General features: G+C 47.3%; 1 protein-coding gene across 23 annotated transcripts in view; it reads right to left on the bottom strand.

The window, feature by feature from the left end:
• Positions 1-11,615, bottom strand: part of MAP4K4 (mitogen-activated protein kinase kinase kinase kinase 4) — a 168,041-nt gene extending 156,426 nt beyond the window's left edge. For 22 of the 23 annotated variants that reach the window (XM_068925104.1, XM_068925124.1, XM_068925132.1 and 19 more), the window contains exons 1-2: positions 11,198-11,564; positions 10,763-10,828 (exon numbers count right to left, since the gene is read on the bottom strand). In XM_068925104.1, the coding sequence (XP_068781205.1) occupies positions 10,763-10,828; positions 11,198-11,254 (123 nt within the window). In that variant the 5' untranslated portion in view covers positions 11,255-11,564. Of the gene's footprint in view, positions 1-10,762; positions 10,829-11,197 lie in introns of all 23 variants that reach the window. The other variant, XM_068925062.1, reaches the window with a different exon arrangement.
• Positions 11,616-18,077: the final 6,462 nt, after the last annotated feature.

The raw sequence follows: 18,077 nt of genomic DNA, 5'->3' as shown, positions 1-18,077 counted from the left end.
GATCTAGACTCCGCCTTTGTTACATATTTCCTGGGTGGCTGAGAGTAAATTACATTAATGCCAGGCTGCACTTCCCTCCCACGTTCTCATTCAGAAGTAAAGCATACTGGGTAACTTGAATATCAGGGAAGAAGCACACCCAAGCTCCACTTCCTTCTATGTTTATAATGGAGAACACCATTCAATTGATGCTTCAGTTTAACAAATGGTGTGGAATATGAAGCTTCAAATACTTCAGCAACGTCTGCTGGGGTTGCTGAAGGAACATGCAGTAAAAAAAAAAAAAAAAGTGTTAATTACAGAAAAGATTCTCAGATTTGCAACAGACTGAGTTTTAAAAATAAGATTCACAACCAGATTGAATTCAACCAGCTGAGCTCACGGCTACAGAGAAGCAATACAATGATATGGCTGGGGAAAAAAAACAAAACAAAACAGGTTTTGGAGTGAAAGGATACCTTGCAAAGAAACACACCTTTGAAAAAAAATAGCTTGAACGTCAGGCACTTAATTACAACCCTTATCAACACCATCAAAAGAGCTCAGGTACTTCTCTAGTTCTGTCCTGAAAAATAGTAACCTAGAATAAACGCATTCTCTGTATAAGTGTAATTTATCTGGAAAGAAGAAAGCCCAGTGCTTCCTGCTGAGGGCACAGAGTGGAGATAGCCGCTTTGCACACTGCTAGCTCTTCTCAGCCAGATTCCCAATAAGTTCTGCAAGAATAAACCTGCCTGTATTTAAGGCCCCAGTCTTCACACAATAGTGCAGCCATACTGAGGGAAAGCACATTCACGTCTTGGTAAATGTATGCAAAAAGAGGTCACTTATTTATGAGTCTTTTGGGAGAAGGGAAGCCTCCCTTCCAGTGATGGGGGAGGGGGTTACACGCTGTTAACTTTCACACATCAACCCTCAAAGGTGTTTTCACTCCCTCTACATATTCCCCAGTGAAGGTAGGAGCTACTACACGCATGGTTTAGAGCAGGGTCCATCCATCTAACCATGGACATTTAGAAGATATACATCTCTGACCTGTTCATCCTAGGTTCCCATTATAACTAATGGACACAGATAGACTCATGTAAAGAGCAATTTATCTCATCCTAAGGTAGGTACCTCCATAGGCCATTCATCTGACTTACTTCTCTCCACTATGAGGCCTAGAGCGCCTAGCTCAGATTTAGACATCAGGACAGTATGCAGCCAGCTCTTAAGCACCCTTCCAAAACATAATCTAAGCCCACCACAGAGAAACAAGCTGTAGATTAATGACAGGACATGTATATCTGCAGCACTCACTACAGAATGCATTTTTTGCCTATGAGGCCACAGTAAAATATCTAGAGATACAGGGGCACTATCAGTTACTTGGAGAAGCACAAAAGAAATTCAATTAGAGCTTCCACTCAGGAAATACCTCATCATTATATTCAGACACCACTGTGCCAGTTCCCCCAAGAATCGCTTAGATTATTGCAGTAGCATATGCTGGTGGCACTACAGTTAAGGGTCCGTCAGCATTTCGATTTTCTCTACGAGGCCCGACCTGCAAGGGTTTGTAACTCAACCGCTTCGTATTCCCTCTTGACTACCACCTTGTAGGATGGGCACCGCTTCGCTTCCTTTTAAATATTAAACAGAATTTTCCTTGTGATGTACAAAAATGAAGAAAAATAGTGAACTGCCAAAGTGTTGGGAGGGGCATCCCCACACTCTTTAGTATACATAAAAACAGGTACAGCATAGGACACTTTACTATAATACATTAAGGCCCTGGGCTTTTCTTCCCTTGTTTTGAAAATGAAACAACCCAACACCATTAGACAGCTCAAAGTGTAGGGGGCAAGCTTGTAAGACAAGTTTATTTTGGCTTGAGCGTACTGTTTAAAATCGTAAAGTTTTATCCATTGTCATCCCCTAAAATCCTAGGAAGAAACAAGTGAAACTATCAGAGCTTAACGGAACATGACTGCTTTATTTTCAGTCTTTCAAGTAATTTTTAAAACTTCCAAATGCAAAAAGCTCAAACAAACTGCACCAATTTTGAGGTAAATCAGCAGGTGTAGGCTATCGCCTTGGTAATCCCTGGGGAGTTAATAAAAATCAGATTTGTTGCAACACAATATTTCAGGCAGCTGTCTGAAATGGCAGCTGCCATTCTTTTACCTACCCCAAAACTGTCCCTGCATTTCACCTCTGTCCTCCCGCGAAGCAGCCGGGTGCAGAAACCGGAGCCACGCTACGGACTAGTGCGCGCTATGGAGTGGTACAACATAAAAAGACAGTAACCAAACCAGTCAAATCTAAAACCTTTTTTTTTTAAGATTTTAGATTTTCAGAACTGCTGAGAAACAGCCAGTGAAGTTAAGGGGAACTCCGTAGGAATGTTAAAGAGAAAAAACACTTTGGGGGTGGTAATTTAACACAACATTAGGCCCCACGGCTGCGTGACCAATACCAGGCCACGGCGGGCCCTCTTCAGCAGCGGAGCTACCTGCCTCCAGGAAGTGTTTGCCTTCAGTCTATTTAACTATTTCAACCAGGAGTACATATTTCATGACTCATTGCAGTCCCTACATGGAGAGTGACTCTTATCAGCGGCTTATGGGAAAGCTTCAGAGGGAGGTGACCAAGACACCAGATAACCACTATGACACCAGTATAACTGCATCCGTGGTAGGAGTTGTCCCACATCAATTGTTTTATTACTAGACAGGCTGATCAGGACTTGTCGGCACTTGCGGTGTCCTGTTTGCATAGCTGCAATGACAGTTACAGCGGCACAGCAACCAGGGAGGTGTGGCGCAGACTGCAAAAGAGCTATTTTGCCAATTTTCCCCCGCCTCCCCGCAAAAATCACCTATTCTGGCATACGGACACAGCATAACCAAGTGGGTTGAGGGAGCTCTAGCCAGCCTGGGATGCACTGAAATCAGCACAAAAATCTGTTTAAATAAACCTTCCTCCAGTGTGCATACGCTCAGAGGTTGGCTGGCTGGCTAGCGAAAGCAGAAGATTCCTCAACTGCCACGGCTCAAACCCAATGTATTTTAACATCGCTTGTTCTGTTATTTAAGTAAAGATTTCTACTGACAGTGAAGTTAACCTATTATTTTTTCTTGTACTAAGCACTTTACTGACTCCACGCTACTTTTTGTGTCCCACAACGGTGAATCTCCTACTGATTTGTGCTTGGCGCTTATGCCCACCTCTCCTCCTTCACCCTCTCATTTCCTCAGTAAATTCACTTTCATTAGGGTTGTTTTTCTCTAAGTTGTCCAACTGTCTCTTCCCGCTGACTTCCCAACCCCACATTTTACCATTGACTTGGTCCTTCATTCGTATGATTTATTCTGGAAGATCAAGGAGGAGGAGAGCAAGGGAATACCCCAGCGAGAGGTCAACACCTTTCATGCCCACTCCAGCGAGTTGCATAGGGCACTTTCGATGGAAGTAGCTGCACCAATTTCTAAACAAAGTGCAGGGAAGCTGGCTCTATCCATAAGTCCATCTGACCCCACATGCGTCAGAGGTAGCAGTCATCTCCAAGGGGGGGCATCTCCATTTCCCAGTCTCTAGGATTTCATCCCGCTTCAGTCCCGGCAGGTGCTGCTTTTCACAGGCTTCCCAACCAGCAGCAAATTAAAACCAACATCGCCGAGGTCAGAACAGCAATTTTCACTCTGCTGCAAAAGGCCGACAGAGCAATGGACTGTTCCATCTGCAAAACTATCGGGTCTCCAGTCTGTACTTGCTTCTCTTTCCGAAAGCGTTCCTGCCCTTCTTCAAACACTGAAAACAGATACCACAGACCTTCAGACTGCTGAGCCCCTTCACCACCTGGGAGGAGGTGTGTCAAGCCTTGCTCAAGATAGGACGGGGGGACAGGAACAAAGGCATCGGGTGAAGGCCTGATCACGAACCTCAGAACGGCACATGGACCATTTGGCAGCAGTCTGCCGTTTAGAATCCGTATCACATTTTGTGCAAGTCTTTCACACTGCATCCAAGGAAGGAAAAATACTTTGAAAGTAATATCGAGTTGCAGTGGTAAAATTTCAAAGCTTCCTATATTCAGAGTTACCTCAAGATTCCTAAGTAGCGTGCACAGTTGCTTTTCCCCCCCCCCCCCTTCCTCTTCCTGTAGTTGACAACTTCTAGAGCCAACACTGTCTTTTTTTGAGACCGTGCCGATCTGGAAAACAATCGGGGACCCAGAATGCTACAAACGTCAGGTATTTGATAAGAAAATGCTTGCGCAAAACTAGGAGATCCCCTCCCAAATCCACCTCTCATTCAAGTGAATTGAATTCTTTCCACTGTCTCCAGTGGGAGTTGGACTGGGACCTAAAATAACGCTGCAGATAAGCATCTACTGTAACTTTTGACTACAGTCAAGCCCGCATTGTGCAAGTCAATGCTATCAAGCTTAAGTGTCAACGTCATCCAAAGGCAAGGAGAAATACTTCTGGAGGAGCCAGAGCGTACAGTCAGAAATGTAAAAAGGGAACAACTAAAATACCACTTTCCTCCAAGGAAAACAGATCTTGAGAAAGCAACTACACAACCTACCAGCCTGAAATCACGGTTGCAGCAGAAAGCACCATGTGAAAAGATGACCAGAAGATAATGTGTATACACAAACATACATGCGACAACATGAGAAAAGTCAGTCATCATTCTAGTCCAAAAATTTATACTAAAAAATGTATACGCTGAAGGCAACGAAACGCAAAGGCTGAGCACTTCTTGTAATGTTGGATTCCCTTTGGAAACTTTCCTCCCCATCATCCCCTAGGACAGGAGGCACAGATCTGCTGCCATCGCAGAAGCAAAACCCTGCATTTCTCTGCACTACCACCGAGGCCCTGGTGCCCGCTCCCATACCTGAGCGTGGAAGTTGATATGATGTCATTGAAAACTGCATTACCAATGTTAACGAGGGAGCAAAAAGGGAGGGAAAGGAAGGTATCCAAAGCATGTTCATATTTTTCTCCCCTTCTTTCTTCAAGGTCTCTAAAACTAACAAAAATCCCTATTCTAGGCCTTAGGAATTAAGCTAGCATTCCTGATGCCTGGAGGAGACGCAGAGAGACCTTCATGGGGAAAATCATCTCACTACGCAAGCCTGGGGGAATGACCCTCCAGCAGAAGACAGGCGTAACTGGGCAAGCTGGGAACCGGCAACAGGTCGTCCAAAAACAGCTCAGCTAACATAATAATATGAAAGAAGAGCTACCAAGAGAAAATATACACATACGAAAAGCAGGGAGACAGTATGGTAAGACTTCGACTGAAATTTTACCCAGATCAGTTGAAAATCTTCCCACAGAAAGCTGAACATTTTCTTAGCAGTCAGCTAAGTCTCTGTGCTATATTTTGTTACATCCATCTCCTCGAAGCTCTGCACACATCCAGGTCCCAAAGTGCCAGGCCCTGTTCTAATTACTCCTAGATTAGAGAGTCCCTGCCCCAAGAGCCTGCAATTTGATTTAAGACAAGATACAAAAAAGACATTTTGACAAACAGACAGATGGACTGGGGGAGGAAGAATGAGAGGGACATGTGGTTACCCACAATTAGCAGCTTGCTTTCTTTTTTTTTTTTCCTTCTTTTTTTTTTTAATAAAAATAAATATCAGTAATCCCCACTGGCCGCTTGCCTAGCTTTTGTATATTTAATTAAAAAGGATTTGGGTGATGGAGAACTGTTCAGAAGTTCAGTAATTTTTTTGGAGGGGGAGGTGGGGCGAGGGGGGAAGGGGAGGACCAGAACAACGCTAAGGGAGAGACTACATCTCGCCTGAGATCCAGAGAAACGCCAGCATTCCAGCCACTCTTTGGTCCTTCCTGTTTTTTTTCCAAAGGCAAACTGTCACTTTGCAATAGGAGCCACAAAAAATAAGAGGAGGAAGGGAAGAAGATCAGTTTATACTTATATAAGCTGGTCTGGACCAGTTCCTGAGAGCCGGTGACCTCACTGATCCTGAATACAGTTTGTCTTTATAGTGATAAGACTGGAATTGTATTCGTGTTTAACAAAATCATTTCAATCCACAATGATGTCCGTTTAGTAGGGAGAGAAAGAAGGGGGGGGAAGGCAGGGGGAAATCAACTGACTTAGTTCAGAATACCAAGCACTGTCCCCTCTCCCTACCCCCCAAAACAGTCACCATAGAAAGGCCATTAAGATAAAAATAGAGTATCCTTAGCGTGGGAAAACATTTATCCAAGTTTTAATTTATTTTCAAATCAGCATTTAAACGATCACATCTTACATCATTTCCTTTTATGAGCCAGCAGTTAGACAATGCACATCATTTACATGCAGTTTTGGAAGGCTGCAACATAAATCAACAAAAGAAGCCTTCACTATGAATTAACTATTACAAGGCTCTTAGAAAGCCACACCAGCCCGAGTTAAGGGCAATTAGGAGTATCACCGCTAATTCGGATCTTTCTGGTGTGTTCCTGTTATGCCTCAGAAGTTGCACAAAAGCATTCTTTCCCCTAGTCATTTCTGCGGAAACAGAATTATGATGTCTATCTGTGAGACCTAACAGCACACTCAGAACAGCTACTTTAAAGTGTCATCTATCTTTAAAAGTGCATACATACACACACGTCCAAAAAAAAGAAAGTGACTGAGCAATTAACACAATTCAGGGTCAGAGCAAAATTAATAAAATATGCGTTTAGCATGATCAGATGGTACAAATTTTACAATTTTCAAATTTCTAACCAATGCCTTTAATCCACAGGTCTTTTTCGCATTATAAAAAGGGAAGCAAACACTTGATCCAAATCTTATCTTGAGGTAAACTTAGGGAGTGCTTTCATTTTGCGTGAGCAAAACTTCAAATTAGCTTACTACTGTATGCAAAAAAATAAAGTTTAACCGCAACAGCGCTAAAAATGCTCCTTCACTCTTTGCGAAAGATCAAAAAAAATACTCCTTAAAATCGTCAATCACTCGCTACGCTGACTACAAGCCCCAGTTACACTGAAGTGCCCTGATAAAGCGTGACTGCCTCTAGGACGAGAGGACACTGTATGCACAGCCTTTGTTTCACAAGGCAGCAACCTGGACAAAAAGCACGATTACCTGATAACACCAATTTTCTGCTGAATCCTGAATTCTGCTGAATTCAGATCATTCCCAGCTTGCATCTGATTAGCTAAACAGGGTATATCACTACCCTGCCTTTGCAACTCAGGGAGAGGCAAGGTGACCCAGCGCCAGGTCCGTGCAGCCCATTGGCCTGGCCGCCTGCAAGGAGGCAACGCGCTCCTGACAAGCCCGCGCGTGCCGTGGAGCTCTCCTCAGCTGACACCAACCTGTCGGAGGGAAATACGTCTCTCAAAATCGGAAAAATTCACGCGGCTCTTCGAAACCCACGCTCTTTCAAAATATAAACTTACAGGGCTTCTGCGGCCGGGCATTTCTACATCAACCTAAAGGTGACCCTGCTGGCTGCCTCTTGCAAAACTGAACCGCTTGCTTGTTAACTTCAAGTTACTACTAGGAAATACTACTAGGGAAAGTTTTAATTCTTTCTTTTGTGCCATCATGCTTACACTTTGAACTGACTACAAAAGGGTAAACAACTTCCAGGCAAGCCGGACTTTCAGTCCTGAGGATTTCAAATTTTCTGCTGGGGAGCTCTGCTCCCCTCCAGGACAAATGAACCAGCCCCCTCCGTTGTCCCTGCCCCCTCCACCAGCTGGATGTGCATCCACGAAGCAAAGAGTTTCCGTTCCTTTCAGGCACGCTGCGCCAGGGAATCTGTGGCTCATTTTTTCCCCTGATTCACCACTGTGTAATAAGCTCTTCTTGAAACGCAAAGCTTGCCTCTCCCGTGTAAAGGAGAGGCAACAGCAAGATCAGGAAGGCGAAAATAATGCAAATTCTATGGACTGTCACGGAAGCAGCTGAAAGCTTAGTACTCCTGAATGCCTTATCACACAGCTCCCAGTCCTACAATATATTCCACATAAGCCAACCCTTTTAACGGCATAAAGTCCCAAGAGTACCTACACTGACTGTTCTGTGTCAAAGCCTGACTCCACTTGCACTACCGGACTGATGTTCATTTACGTGTCAAACAACAACTGAGGACTGCCATCATGTTTTACACACACATATATATATGCACACATATACATATATGTGTATTATACATCTTAGCTCTTTTTTCTTCATGCAGAAATGTGCTTTCGACGAGCTCAACTAAGGCAACGACAAGAAAGCCTGGAGCATTTCCGGCTTTTCAACAGGTCAACGCATTCTTCTTCCTCCAGTTCAAACCGAAACTCCCTAGCAAGACAAACGATCTTCGGGACCATCACTGATGTGCATGAGCTAGACAAAGAGCTCACGTCATGCCCTCCGTGCTCCCCGCGGTGGCAGGGCGCCAACCAATCCTGCTCCTGCTGCCGGGATGACATCATCACTGATGCCGATACACAACTGTGGAAGAACCTCAAACCAGCAATGCCTGGCAGGTCTCGGAGCACGGCTTGGCACACAAAATTCTACGAGGCCGGTCGCTCAGCGTTACCAACCGGTTAAAAGGAGACTACAAACGTTCGGGAAAAGGTATTTCAAGCCTAGGTTGCTGGGTAGGAGGAAAGCGAAAGGCAACAAGCAAACACAGTTAAGAGTTAATCAGCTTTTTCCCTCAGTCATGCAGTTCCTCCAAAAGCCCACAAAACATACACACATAGTTCCATCTTTACATGTCTCTAGAGCATTTTTCCAAACAGAACAGTGGCTGAGAAAAGTTAAATACTATTGCAGGGCCCATTGACATTTTCTTTTCGTGACATATTCTTCTATGAACAAAGCAGAGCTTTAATCACAAAGGGAAGTTTTTGTTTATGTACAACCCTGTTACCTGTCCACATCTTAAGAACAGGTACTAGGCTAACACAAACGTGGACAAACGCATAATTACCTGTGCAAACCCAAACTTACACACCCGCCCAACGTACTAAGGTCTGAAAGGCTCTACAGCACATCAGTATTCAAACACTTCTTTTATTGCTGACACCTACGCCAGCATTTCTTCATCTGATAGGCAAGAGGAAACGTTTTCACCATTTCCTACACAGTGAGGAAGGAGAGGGGAAATCTGATGAGACGGACATGAAAACTAGCGCTCTGACAGAAACCGTCTGTCGCTATCCATGTTATCAGAGTAACACAACTGCCCCTTACACCTCAGGTGATCATTCGCTGTTCCAAACTGATAAATGCATTTGCCGAGTTTCATTCCTAAAATAACCTTTCTGGGAGAATTTTACACCACTTAATGAAAATGAAATTAACAGTTTCTATTGTCAGGACAGTTAAACCAACAAAGAGTTCACTAATTATGTCAAAGCATTAACAAGTAAGCCAAGAAACAATGCACCAAATTGCAAATAATTAACAGGAGAGTTTAAAGTTACAAATTCGCACCCCATAATTTTTTTTTTTGGTAAGAAGAGCTTAGGTGATGCGATGCAAGCTCTGGAGCAGAAGAATTACACAAAAAAACAGGTCTAGCCAAGGTGATGCCAAAGTGCAGCTTCTAATCAATCTCCCTGCCTTCCTCCGGCCTTCTGAGCCACATATGGTTTTCCAGCTTTTCTGCAAACAGAAGCAGCCCAGTTATTTTATTTCTAGTCTTAAAATGCAGCTCGCTTGCTGTGAAGACAGAACGCTTCTCCATCATGAAGGCTGCGGTTCACTCCCTCAAAACAAACTGACATGTGTTTCATTTGCAGAAGACACACGGAAATGCTTTCTTTTAGCTGCCCAAGTTGCATGCAGCAGTATCTTGCCATCACGAAAACTTAAAAATTAAACTGTCTTGTTTAATTCACAGTTACTTTCAGTTCTCTCCTTCCCTCTTCAAATTTTCCTTGCATTTTTACACAATTTAAGGCTAGATCCTTCTGCCTCTAGCCAAGTGTTAAGACTGTGTGAATAATTAGTCATCCTGGTAGCTAGCACTCACTGCAAAGTCATGCAGTCTCAAGATTTGTTTGTTCCACTGACTGAACACTGGAAAAAAAAAAAGAAAAGAAAAGAAAAAAAAAGTAGGCTAGTTTCACACCCACATGGACACTCTCTTATTTCTATTTTTTAAAGTCATACACTTGTCAAACAGGTTGCTCTGGGATTTCTGATTTCAGAAAATAATCTTCCCTGCTTAGACTGCCTACTGTCATTTTGTCCCCCCACTACAGGCGCTGCACAGGGCATAACAGCAGGCTCTGATGCAGTACCCTGGACTCCGCAGCTCAGGCACTTTGAAGGTTTTCCCACACGGAAACCGGGTGACAATTTTAATGAAGGCCAATGCCTTTGTTTAAAGTCACCGCAGCAGCAGTTAACTTCCAGGAGGACTTGTGCGATTTTGAATAAGCCTTAGGACCTATTTATAGGGCTCTGCATCCACTCTTGACAGTGTCCACTCAGTTTGATCATTTATTCGGGGCGGAGGGGGAGGAAATATTTCATTATTGCAGGATGGCTACTTTGGAAAGCACCGTACGGCCCTTCTCTCCCCTCCCTTCCAAAAGCAGGAGCCAAGAGGCTGGCAAGCTTGTCACGGGCAGCAGCAATGACAGCGACAACGTTTTTATTACCCGTAACTGTTCTGCTCGCCAGGGAGGGTGGCTCGCCCTCATCCGTGCGCTCAGCGCGGCAGAGCAAACGGGTACCGTCTAGAAAATGGTAACAGCGAGAGGAGAGAAATTCTGACACAAACCTTGTAGACTTGCCCATATGTGCCATTGCCAACCACTTCCACCAGCTCAAAAATCCCAGCGGGGTCCTGGAAGGGGGGAAAAGGAAGAGGGGGGGCGGGGGGAGAAGGGGAGCGGGGTTACATTTTTTTTGTCAAGCGACGGCTCCTGGCAGAGCCCGTGTCTGGAGGCAGCGAGCGAGGCTGGCTGCTGGCGGCGTGCAGCTGTTGCGCCCTGTTTTTCCACGCACATGCCAATACATGCAAACAAAGGAAAGCAGCCCCGGGCCGCGCTCCCCCCCGCGCCCTCCTCCCCGCCGCCCCCGCGGGGCTCCCCCCACGCGGCCGCCGACCCCCCGCGCCCCGCGCCCCGGCCCCGCCGCTGCCACCCGCCGCCGCCGCCCCGACGGGGCGCGCCGGCCCCCGCCCCGCCGCCGCTGCCCCTCGCCCGCCACTCACCCGCAGGGAGGAAAGGTCGATATCCACCAGACTTTTTGCAGGAGAATCGTTCGCCATTTTTCCCGTCTCTTCCTTTTATTTTTTTTTCCCTTTCCTTTTTTTTTTCCTTTTTGTTAAATAATAGAGACGCCGCCCCCCCCCTCCGCTGAAGAAGATGTGAATTGCGCGTAGCTCCTCTCCTCCTTTTTGCCCTTCCCTTCTTCACTCCAGCCCCGCCGTGTTGAAACTCTTCAGCATTGGGAGGGGTTGGAGGGGGGGGGGATGATGGATAGATAGATGGATGGTGGGAGGAGGAGGAGGAGGGGGCAGAGGGAGGCGAAGGAAGGAGGCAGGGGAGGGGGGGTGCTGCGGTCCGTCTGTCCCCCCCCCCGCGGGGCGTGCGGGGCTCTGGGCGGCGGCGGCGCCCCCCGCGCCCGTCGGTGGGTCGCTCGCTGGGTCGCTCGGTCGGTGCCCCGGGGGCGGCGGGCTCACACCATGTCGCGGCGGCGGCGACAGCGGCAGGAGCGACGCCGGGGCCGGGAGCCTCTGGCAGCCTCGCGGCGCGCCCCGCGCCCGGGCATGGCACGGCTCGGCTCGGCTCGGCTCGGCCCGGCCCGGCCCGCGGCGGGGCGGCGCTCACGCCGGGAGCCGGCGGCGGCGGCGGCGGCAGCAGCAGCCCCGGCGCCGCTCTCGCATGGGGGGCTCACGCCCACCGCCGCGGCCGAGCCCCCGCCGCCTCCCCCGAGCCCTGCCCGCGGCGCTGCCCTCGCATGAAACGGCACCGGCAACCGGCACCGGCACCGGCAGGGCGGCCCGTCCCGGCGGCGGGGCAGGGGCGCAGCGCTGGGCTGGAGCGGGGTGCTGCGAGCCAGACAAAGATAACCGGGGAGGAGGAGGAGCAGGAGCAGGAGCAGGAGGAGTCGGAGGAGAAAAGGGACACAAAATACACTGCAAACGCGGAGGGAGCGAGGCAAAAAGAGAAAACAGCTCCCCCTTCCCTCCTCCGACAGGAAAAACCGGCGGAAACGCACACGCACCAAAGCACTTCTGGGTAAATTCGCGCAGAGAGAAAGAGAGAGGCCGGGGAGAAGGAGGAGGAGGAGGAGGAAACCGGCTCCGGGAGCCCTGGCCGGGCGCTGACTCGCTGCCCGGCGGCCAACAACAGCCCGGCGGCGAGAGCAACGCCCGGGCCCGGCCGGCGGGGATGCCCACGGGTGTCCGCGGCGGGGCCGTGGGGCTGCGCGCCGCCCGGCTCGCTGGCCCCCAAGCTCCCGCGGGGCGCTCCCCGGCTTGCCCTGCTCCCCGCGAGGCCTCCCACGCGTTCGCCCCACCCGTGGGGCACGGCACGGAGAGCCGTAGCCAGTCGCTACCGGTGCCAGGAGGCGCTTGTTGGAAATAATAATGGAAAAGGTGCCGGGGTGTGGATGGCGCTACCCCGCTGCCTGCGGGCAAGGCGGTGATGGTGTTTTCCCCTTCCACCTCCAGTGAGATGACCGGCAAAATCTCATCATCCCTTTCCGCTGCCAAACCCACAGGCCCACAGCGAAACCGTTTCTGCCTTGTCGAAGACCTCTGAGAAACAGAGGTAAACACAGGCTCAGCTCCAGCAAACAACGATCATTGAGGGCATTTTAACAAATCAACAAACTTATTGACAGCCAAAGCTGTCCCAGGCCCCGTTCCTGCACAGAAGGATCCACCGGCAGAAACTGAATCGCATGGAGAAACCTCATTAACCTCTCTTGAGCTAGTCACAGTAGGCAGTTTTACCCAGGTGTAAACCTTGGCAGGATTTGCCTCTCATTGAAGTTCTTTATCGCACTGATATGGCAAGAATGTTACCTGTTTGCAAGAGGTTGAGTTATGTTTCCTGTGGGAACCAAGGTTTTCCTCTCTCTTCTACTTTAACCACAAAATTACATAAACATAGCTATAAGTATCACAGAAACATACTTTTAAAACAAAGTAAACCTGTTGAGCAGAAAGCATAAGAAGAAATTATCAAAACAGCTTAACGGTGCACTTCATTTTCACTTAAAGTGTAGTTACAGAAGGCAAACTTAGGCCTAGGCCATGCAACTGTTTTTGTCCAGACAGAAACCTATAGTTGTAAGAAGGCAAATGTTTTCAAATGGGCTTGATGCTGGGCCTGTCTGAGTGTATCTACACAATACTGGGATCAGGCCTAGCTATGCGCTTATGTTTTAAAGATGGATTTCCACAGAGAGTTATTATCAATGGCTTAGTTTGCATTGCTTGGCTTGTTTAACTCTCTGTCTTTTTTATGCATAAGAACAGCCTTCCTGGTCAGACCAAATTGTCTGTGTCTTGAAACACATCCTGTCTCAAAGTGTAGCCAGTGGTGAACGCTGAGGGAAGAGCAGATTAGTGTAATGGTCTCGTGATGCTTCCCCGGGGCATCCTCCCAAGCTGCACGCGGCTCAGGGAATTCCACAGCAGGAGCTGGTGTCACTGTGTTTGATAGTCTACGATTAATTTTCTTCCATTAAATTACTTTGTGAATTCATGTGTGCTTTTGGCGTTTACCAATGTCCTTTGACAGCAAGTTCCACAGGTGAACTACTCGTTACGGGAAAGACTCTCGTAGTTTCTTGGCTTTGAGCCAACATCTGCTGTTTTGCAAGAAACCCCTGCTGGTTCTTCTGTTGGAAGAGACAGAGAACAATCCTTTCATATTTATTTTCTCCTTTACATTCACGTTTTTATACATTTAGAGATGCCGTGAATGGAAGCCATTCCATACGGCTGACCACCTAGGTTGCCCTTCCTTGAACCGTTACTGTTTCTAGTGCCTTCTTTTTTTAAGAAAGGGGAATGGATTTCCATTCACATCGTATTCACGACACTGGGGGCCCCATGCAGTGTCATGGCAGTGTCCTTGTCCCCATTCCTTTTCTAACGCTCTAGTCCCTTTTTTCACTGCTGAAGATGTCTATTGTAACTATACAGTCTCTTCATTAATGGTCATACTACCTCAGAGACTGTTACTGTGCACTCCTTTATGCTACAAAGATTTCCAAGCCCAAACTCTGACCTGCAAGATTTCCAGGCCCACTACATAACACCTCTCTCATGCCCCTGAAAAACACAGTGTGAGTTTTGCGGAGCTGAGACTCTGAGTCCAAATATACCTTTTCATAAATACACCTTTTCACATAGTGATAAGTGTGCCTCCACCATAATGGCTCCTCCCTGCTTTTGAGCTTATATTTCACTACAGTAAGTTTTGTTTGTTATTTGTTTGAGTTTTATGTTTGTTTTAGTGATTATGCTAGAAGACTGACAGAGAAGCAGAAGTGCTAATGAGAAGATAGTGATTCGCATCCCCTAACTTTGGGGAAAAAAGTGGTTTTCATAAATTAGTAAATGCCACAGGACAGCTTTCTGCTAGCTCTCAGTGTGAAGCACTACAGCGCCTCACCTTCCTTTTCCTTCCTACACAAGCTAAGGAGATAAAAGGGTTGCTTTCTTGAGGAAGAAATCTCTTTGGCTGCAGCCAAAGCCGCTCTATTCACCAGCACAGAGCGCTTGCCCGGTTTGGAAAGTCTAAAGGTTAGAAGACCAAACCTAACACCACTGGAAAGAAGATGGACAGGCTATCTGAACTCTTCCTCGCAGAGTTAAACCAGTCCTCCTGAAGGAGACAAGTGACATGGTCATCAAAAATCGTAGTGCAGATGAAATCCAGCGAAAGCTGATTTCAGCCCTGTGGGTAGTCCCCCCACACACAGCAGAAAATGGCCTGTGTCTTCTAATAACAAATCAAGTACCAGCATCAAAAAAACTGAGTCAATTCCATCTGTTCAGGAGCAAAGCAGGAGAAAGCTGCAGAGCCAATGTGCTCGTTTTTGTGACCCTCAGACCTCTGTTTTCTGTGCTGAGATTGGCAGAGGAACAGAGAAGCTATAGTTTCCTGAGCAGTTTTGGCATCCCTGAAAGAGGAAGGTCCAGCCTCCCTTCCCCTCTGGCCGTTTGTTCCTATCCTATGCCACCTTGTCCCCTGTGCCAGCAGGAGTGTTCATACAGCTGTGCAGTGAACCAGGACTTGCTCGTGGTAAAGTCAGCCTATGCAAGGAAAAGAAAAATTTAATTTTAATATTGATCATTTCCCCAGGCTGGTTCTCTGCATGGCTGCTTGAACTGCTGTGTTGGTGAAAGGGAAGGCAGCACAGAGGCGGAAACAGTGTGTAGGGGAGGAAGTGTGACCATAGCGTTGCCTCTTTGGGTAATAACTTTATGGCTTATGCCAATCTAAACTCCCAGTGGACCCATAGGAGTAGAACTACAGAAACTTCCTTCCTTACTGGAAGAGACACTGTTGAGTAATTGGCGGGGGCAACATTTATGTTCTGGCCACAAAATAAATTCCTTGCCCTCTATTTTTTCCAATTCTTTGAAATTGTCTTTGTTTTATTCTTTTCTGCATTTAGTACACTGGGGCCCTGATCACTGACCAGAGATCCAGAGGTCATTGACTACCCTAATGTTGTAAGAGCTTAATCATCAACAGCATTCAAGGAGATGAGTAAAGAGGCAGGAAGTTCTATATTTTCATTTTGCTTCTGCTACTGATTCAGCATGTAGCCTTGGGGCATCTCATTTCCTGCATCCCCTCCCTTTCACTATTTCAAAAATGGGAGTAATTTTGACCTACTTGACAGTATGAAGTATTAGACACGTTCCCCATTGTATTTTTGGGGAAAATGGTTCTCAGCTTGGCCAGGACCCTCCATAACAGAGGCTCGAACTAGTGTGAGGAATATCAGAGTAGCAAGCGTGACTGAGTGAGGCTTTGCGCAGTCCAGCTATTCTACTACAAATGGGCTTCCGCAACCTGAGGGAGGTTGGGAGGTTCTTTCAACCTGTTCTCCCAGTGCTGGTTAACACAACGCGTGGCGGGAGGAGATCAAACACAGAAGGATGCGACACAATCAGCATTCCTGCAGCGTATGCTCCTCTCCCCCTCTGCCACGTCTACCGCTGCTATCTCGCACATCCAGAGCTCCATGTGAGCACTGCCGACACACCCAGACGCTTAAATATCATATAGGTGGTCGTGTTCCCGCTGCTGGTCACCCACGGCTGCTTCCCAGCTCCCCAGGCTACTGCACCGCCTCGCAGACTGATGGCAACGGGCTACACCTGACGTGCAGACAAGACTGTGGCACATAGCAGGACCCCAGCACTGGGGAGCTTGCTTAGATCTTTGTTTCGATGTAGCTGGAGGTGACTCCCAAGGTAGTCACTGTCCACCCCCCGGCTTCCTTGTGTGTGTTAAAAGACCCAAGGCAGTGGATTCAAAGGACTGTTGAAACACAGAGACTGCCTGAAGAGCAATTCTGCTAGCCCAAGAAAAGTGGCAAGGAGCAGCAGAGCACTTTCCAAGGCCCCTCCGAAGAAGCCAGGATGGCACTGTACCATCAGTGCTATCAGCTTTAGCGGTTGCCCCTTCCCCATCCCCAGCCAGGCTCCACGTCTGCGCTGTTTGTTCAGCTGTGCCAGTACAGCTCCCCTGGATTGCTGTCGGATCGTTGGACTGATCTGAGCTAAACGGACCCCACCTTTTTTATTTTTTGCAGGCTTTGCTTTGACTTGTATGAACTCCCTGCTTTGAAGGAGTGGTGGGCAATAATGCGAGAGCAGGAATCCCTTAAGCTGGTATTAAACAAAGGTCATGAAACTATGTCCTAAAAATCATTTTGGGTGAAAGAGTTACCTCAAATAGGTGAACAGAGAGACAAGGTAACTTTGGTCTTATAATCATTAATATCACATCTGTGCAGCCCTAGAGTACCCAGCAATAGTAACTTGATCCAGATCATGAATCAGCATATGACAATGTTCTTATGGAAATAACCAGAGTGCAGGGTTTATGCCACCTTTATGATTTATTCTGGCTATGGGGAACAAAGACAGTATCTGGTCAATCTAAAACTGCGTGATATGACGAGATGATAACTGAAATGGCATGAAGTTTGTCAGGACAAATGCACTCCCAAAGAAAACTGTGAACAAATCTGAACTGGCAGAGTAAAGTTCAGCAATTTGCCTCACATAGCTGGGGCATTTTGAATCTGCTTCTAAACATGCCCACACAGGATTTACACCCCATGGAGCCACAGCCTCAGCGAGCAGGCTGCTCCCATCCTGGGAATGGAACAGGACAAGGAGGGGTGATTACATGCTGCCGCAGCCTTTCGCTGACTCCACATCTCTAATTGATCTACCCAGACTGTGAATTCTCGGCGTGGCCCAGGATCTCACACTTTACTTCAGACCAGGTATTGTCAGTCCTGCAGCCAGGCTTAAAGCTTGCAAAACTGCACAAAGCTGGCATAAAACTTATTGTTGTGCGCTTGGGCTAATTCAGAAGACTTCAGGTGTATTTTCAGACCCTGTGTACGCTCTAAATTTTAACCAGCTATCTGTCTCTAGGCCAGGTGTGTATCTACCACACAAAGCGTGCAATTAATGAACGTGGCTCTCTGTCTTGGGCTATCTCTGCTTGCAGCTAAGCTGGCTTGTAGTTATCTTCCCATGACTAAACGGTGACACTTATTTCACCCTTTATTTGAGGCTATATCTGGCCTGAGCCGTATGTGCAGCTGCTTTGGCCAAACTTTTTTCCTCCTAGTCTGAGTCAGAACTCCTCAGACAGTGTTGTCCCTGCTCGCATTTGTCTTTACGGTCTTTATCTCATTCAGGGATTACCTCAGGATTTTCACCCAGGGCTTCTGAGATCCATGCTTTGGGAAGATGACCAAGGTAGAGGACAGCCTACTCACACCACATTTCTGCCTTGGAATAAGAAAAAGTGCTCTACCAACATGATGGTGGCTGTGGCTTTGTGGGCATTTCTCCATAGGCAGTGGGTGTAAGG

This window comes from Struthio camelus, chromosome 1, assembly GCF_040807025.1.
Source record: "Struthio camelus isolate bStrCam1 chromosome 1, bStrCam1.hap1, whole genome shotgun sequence".
In the NCBI taxonomy this organism is placed as follows: Eukaryota; Metazoa; Chordata; class Aves; order Struthioniformes; family Struthionidae; genus Struthio; species Struthio camelus.
The sequence above is the reverse complement of the archived record's forward strand: the minus strand, read 5'-3'. Positions and strand labels throughout refer to the sequence as shown.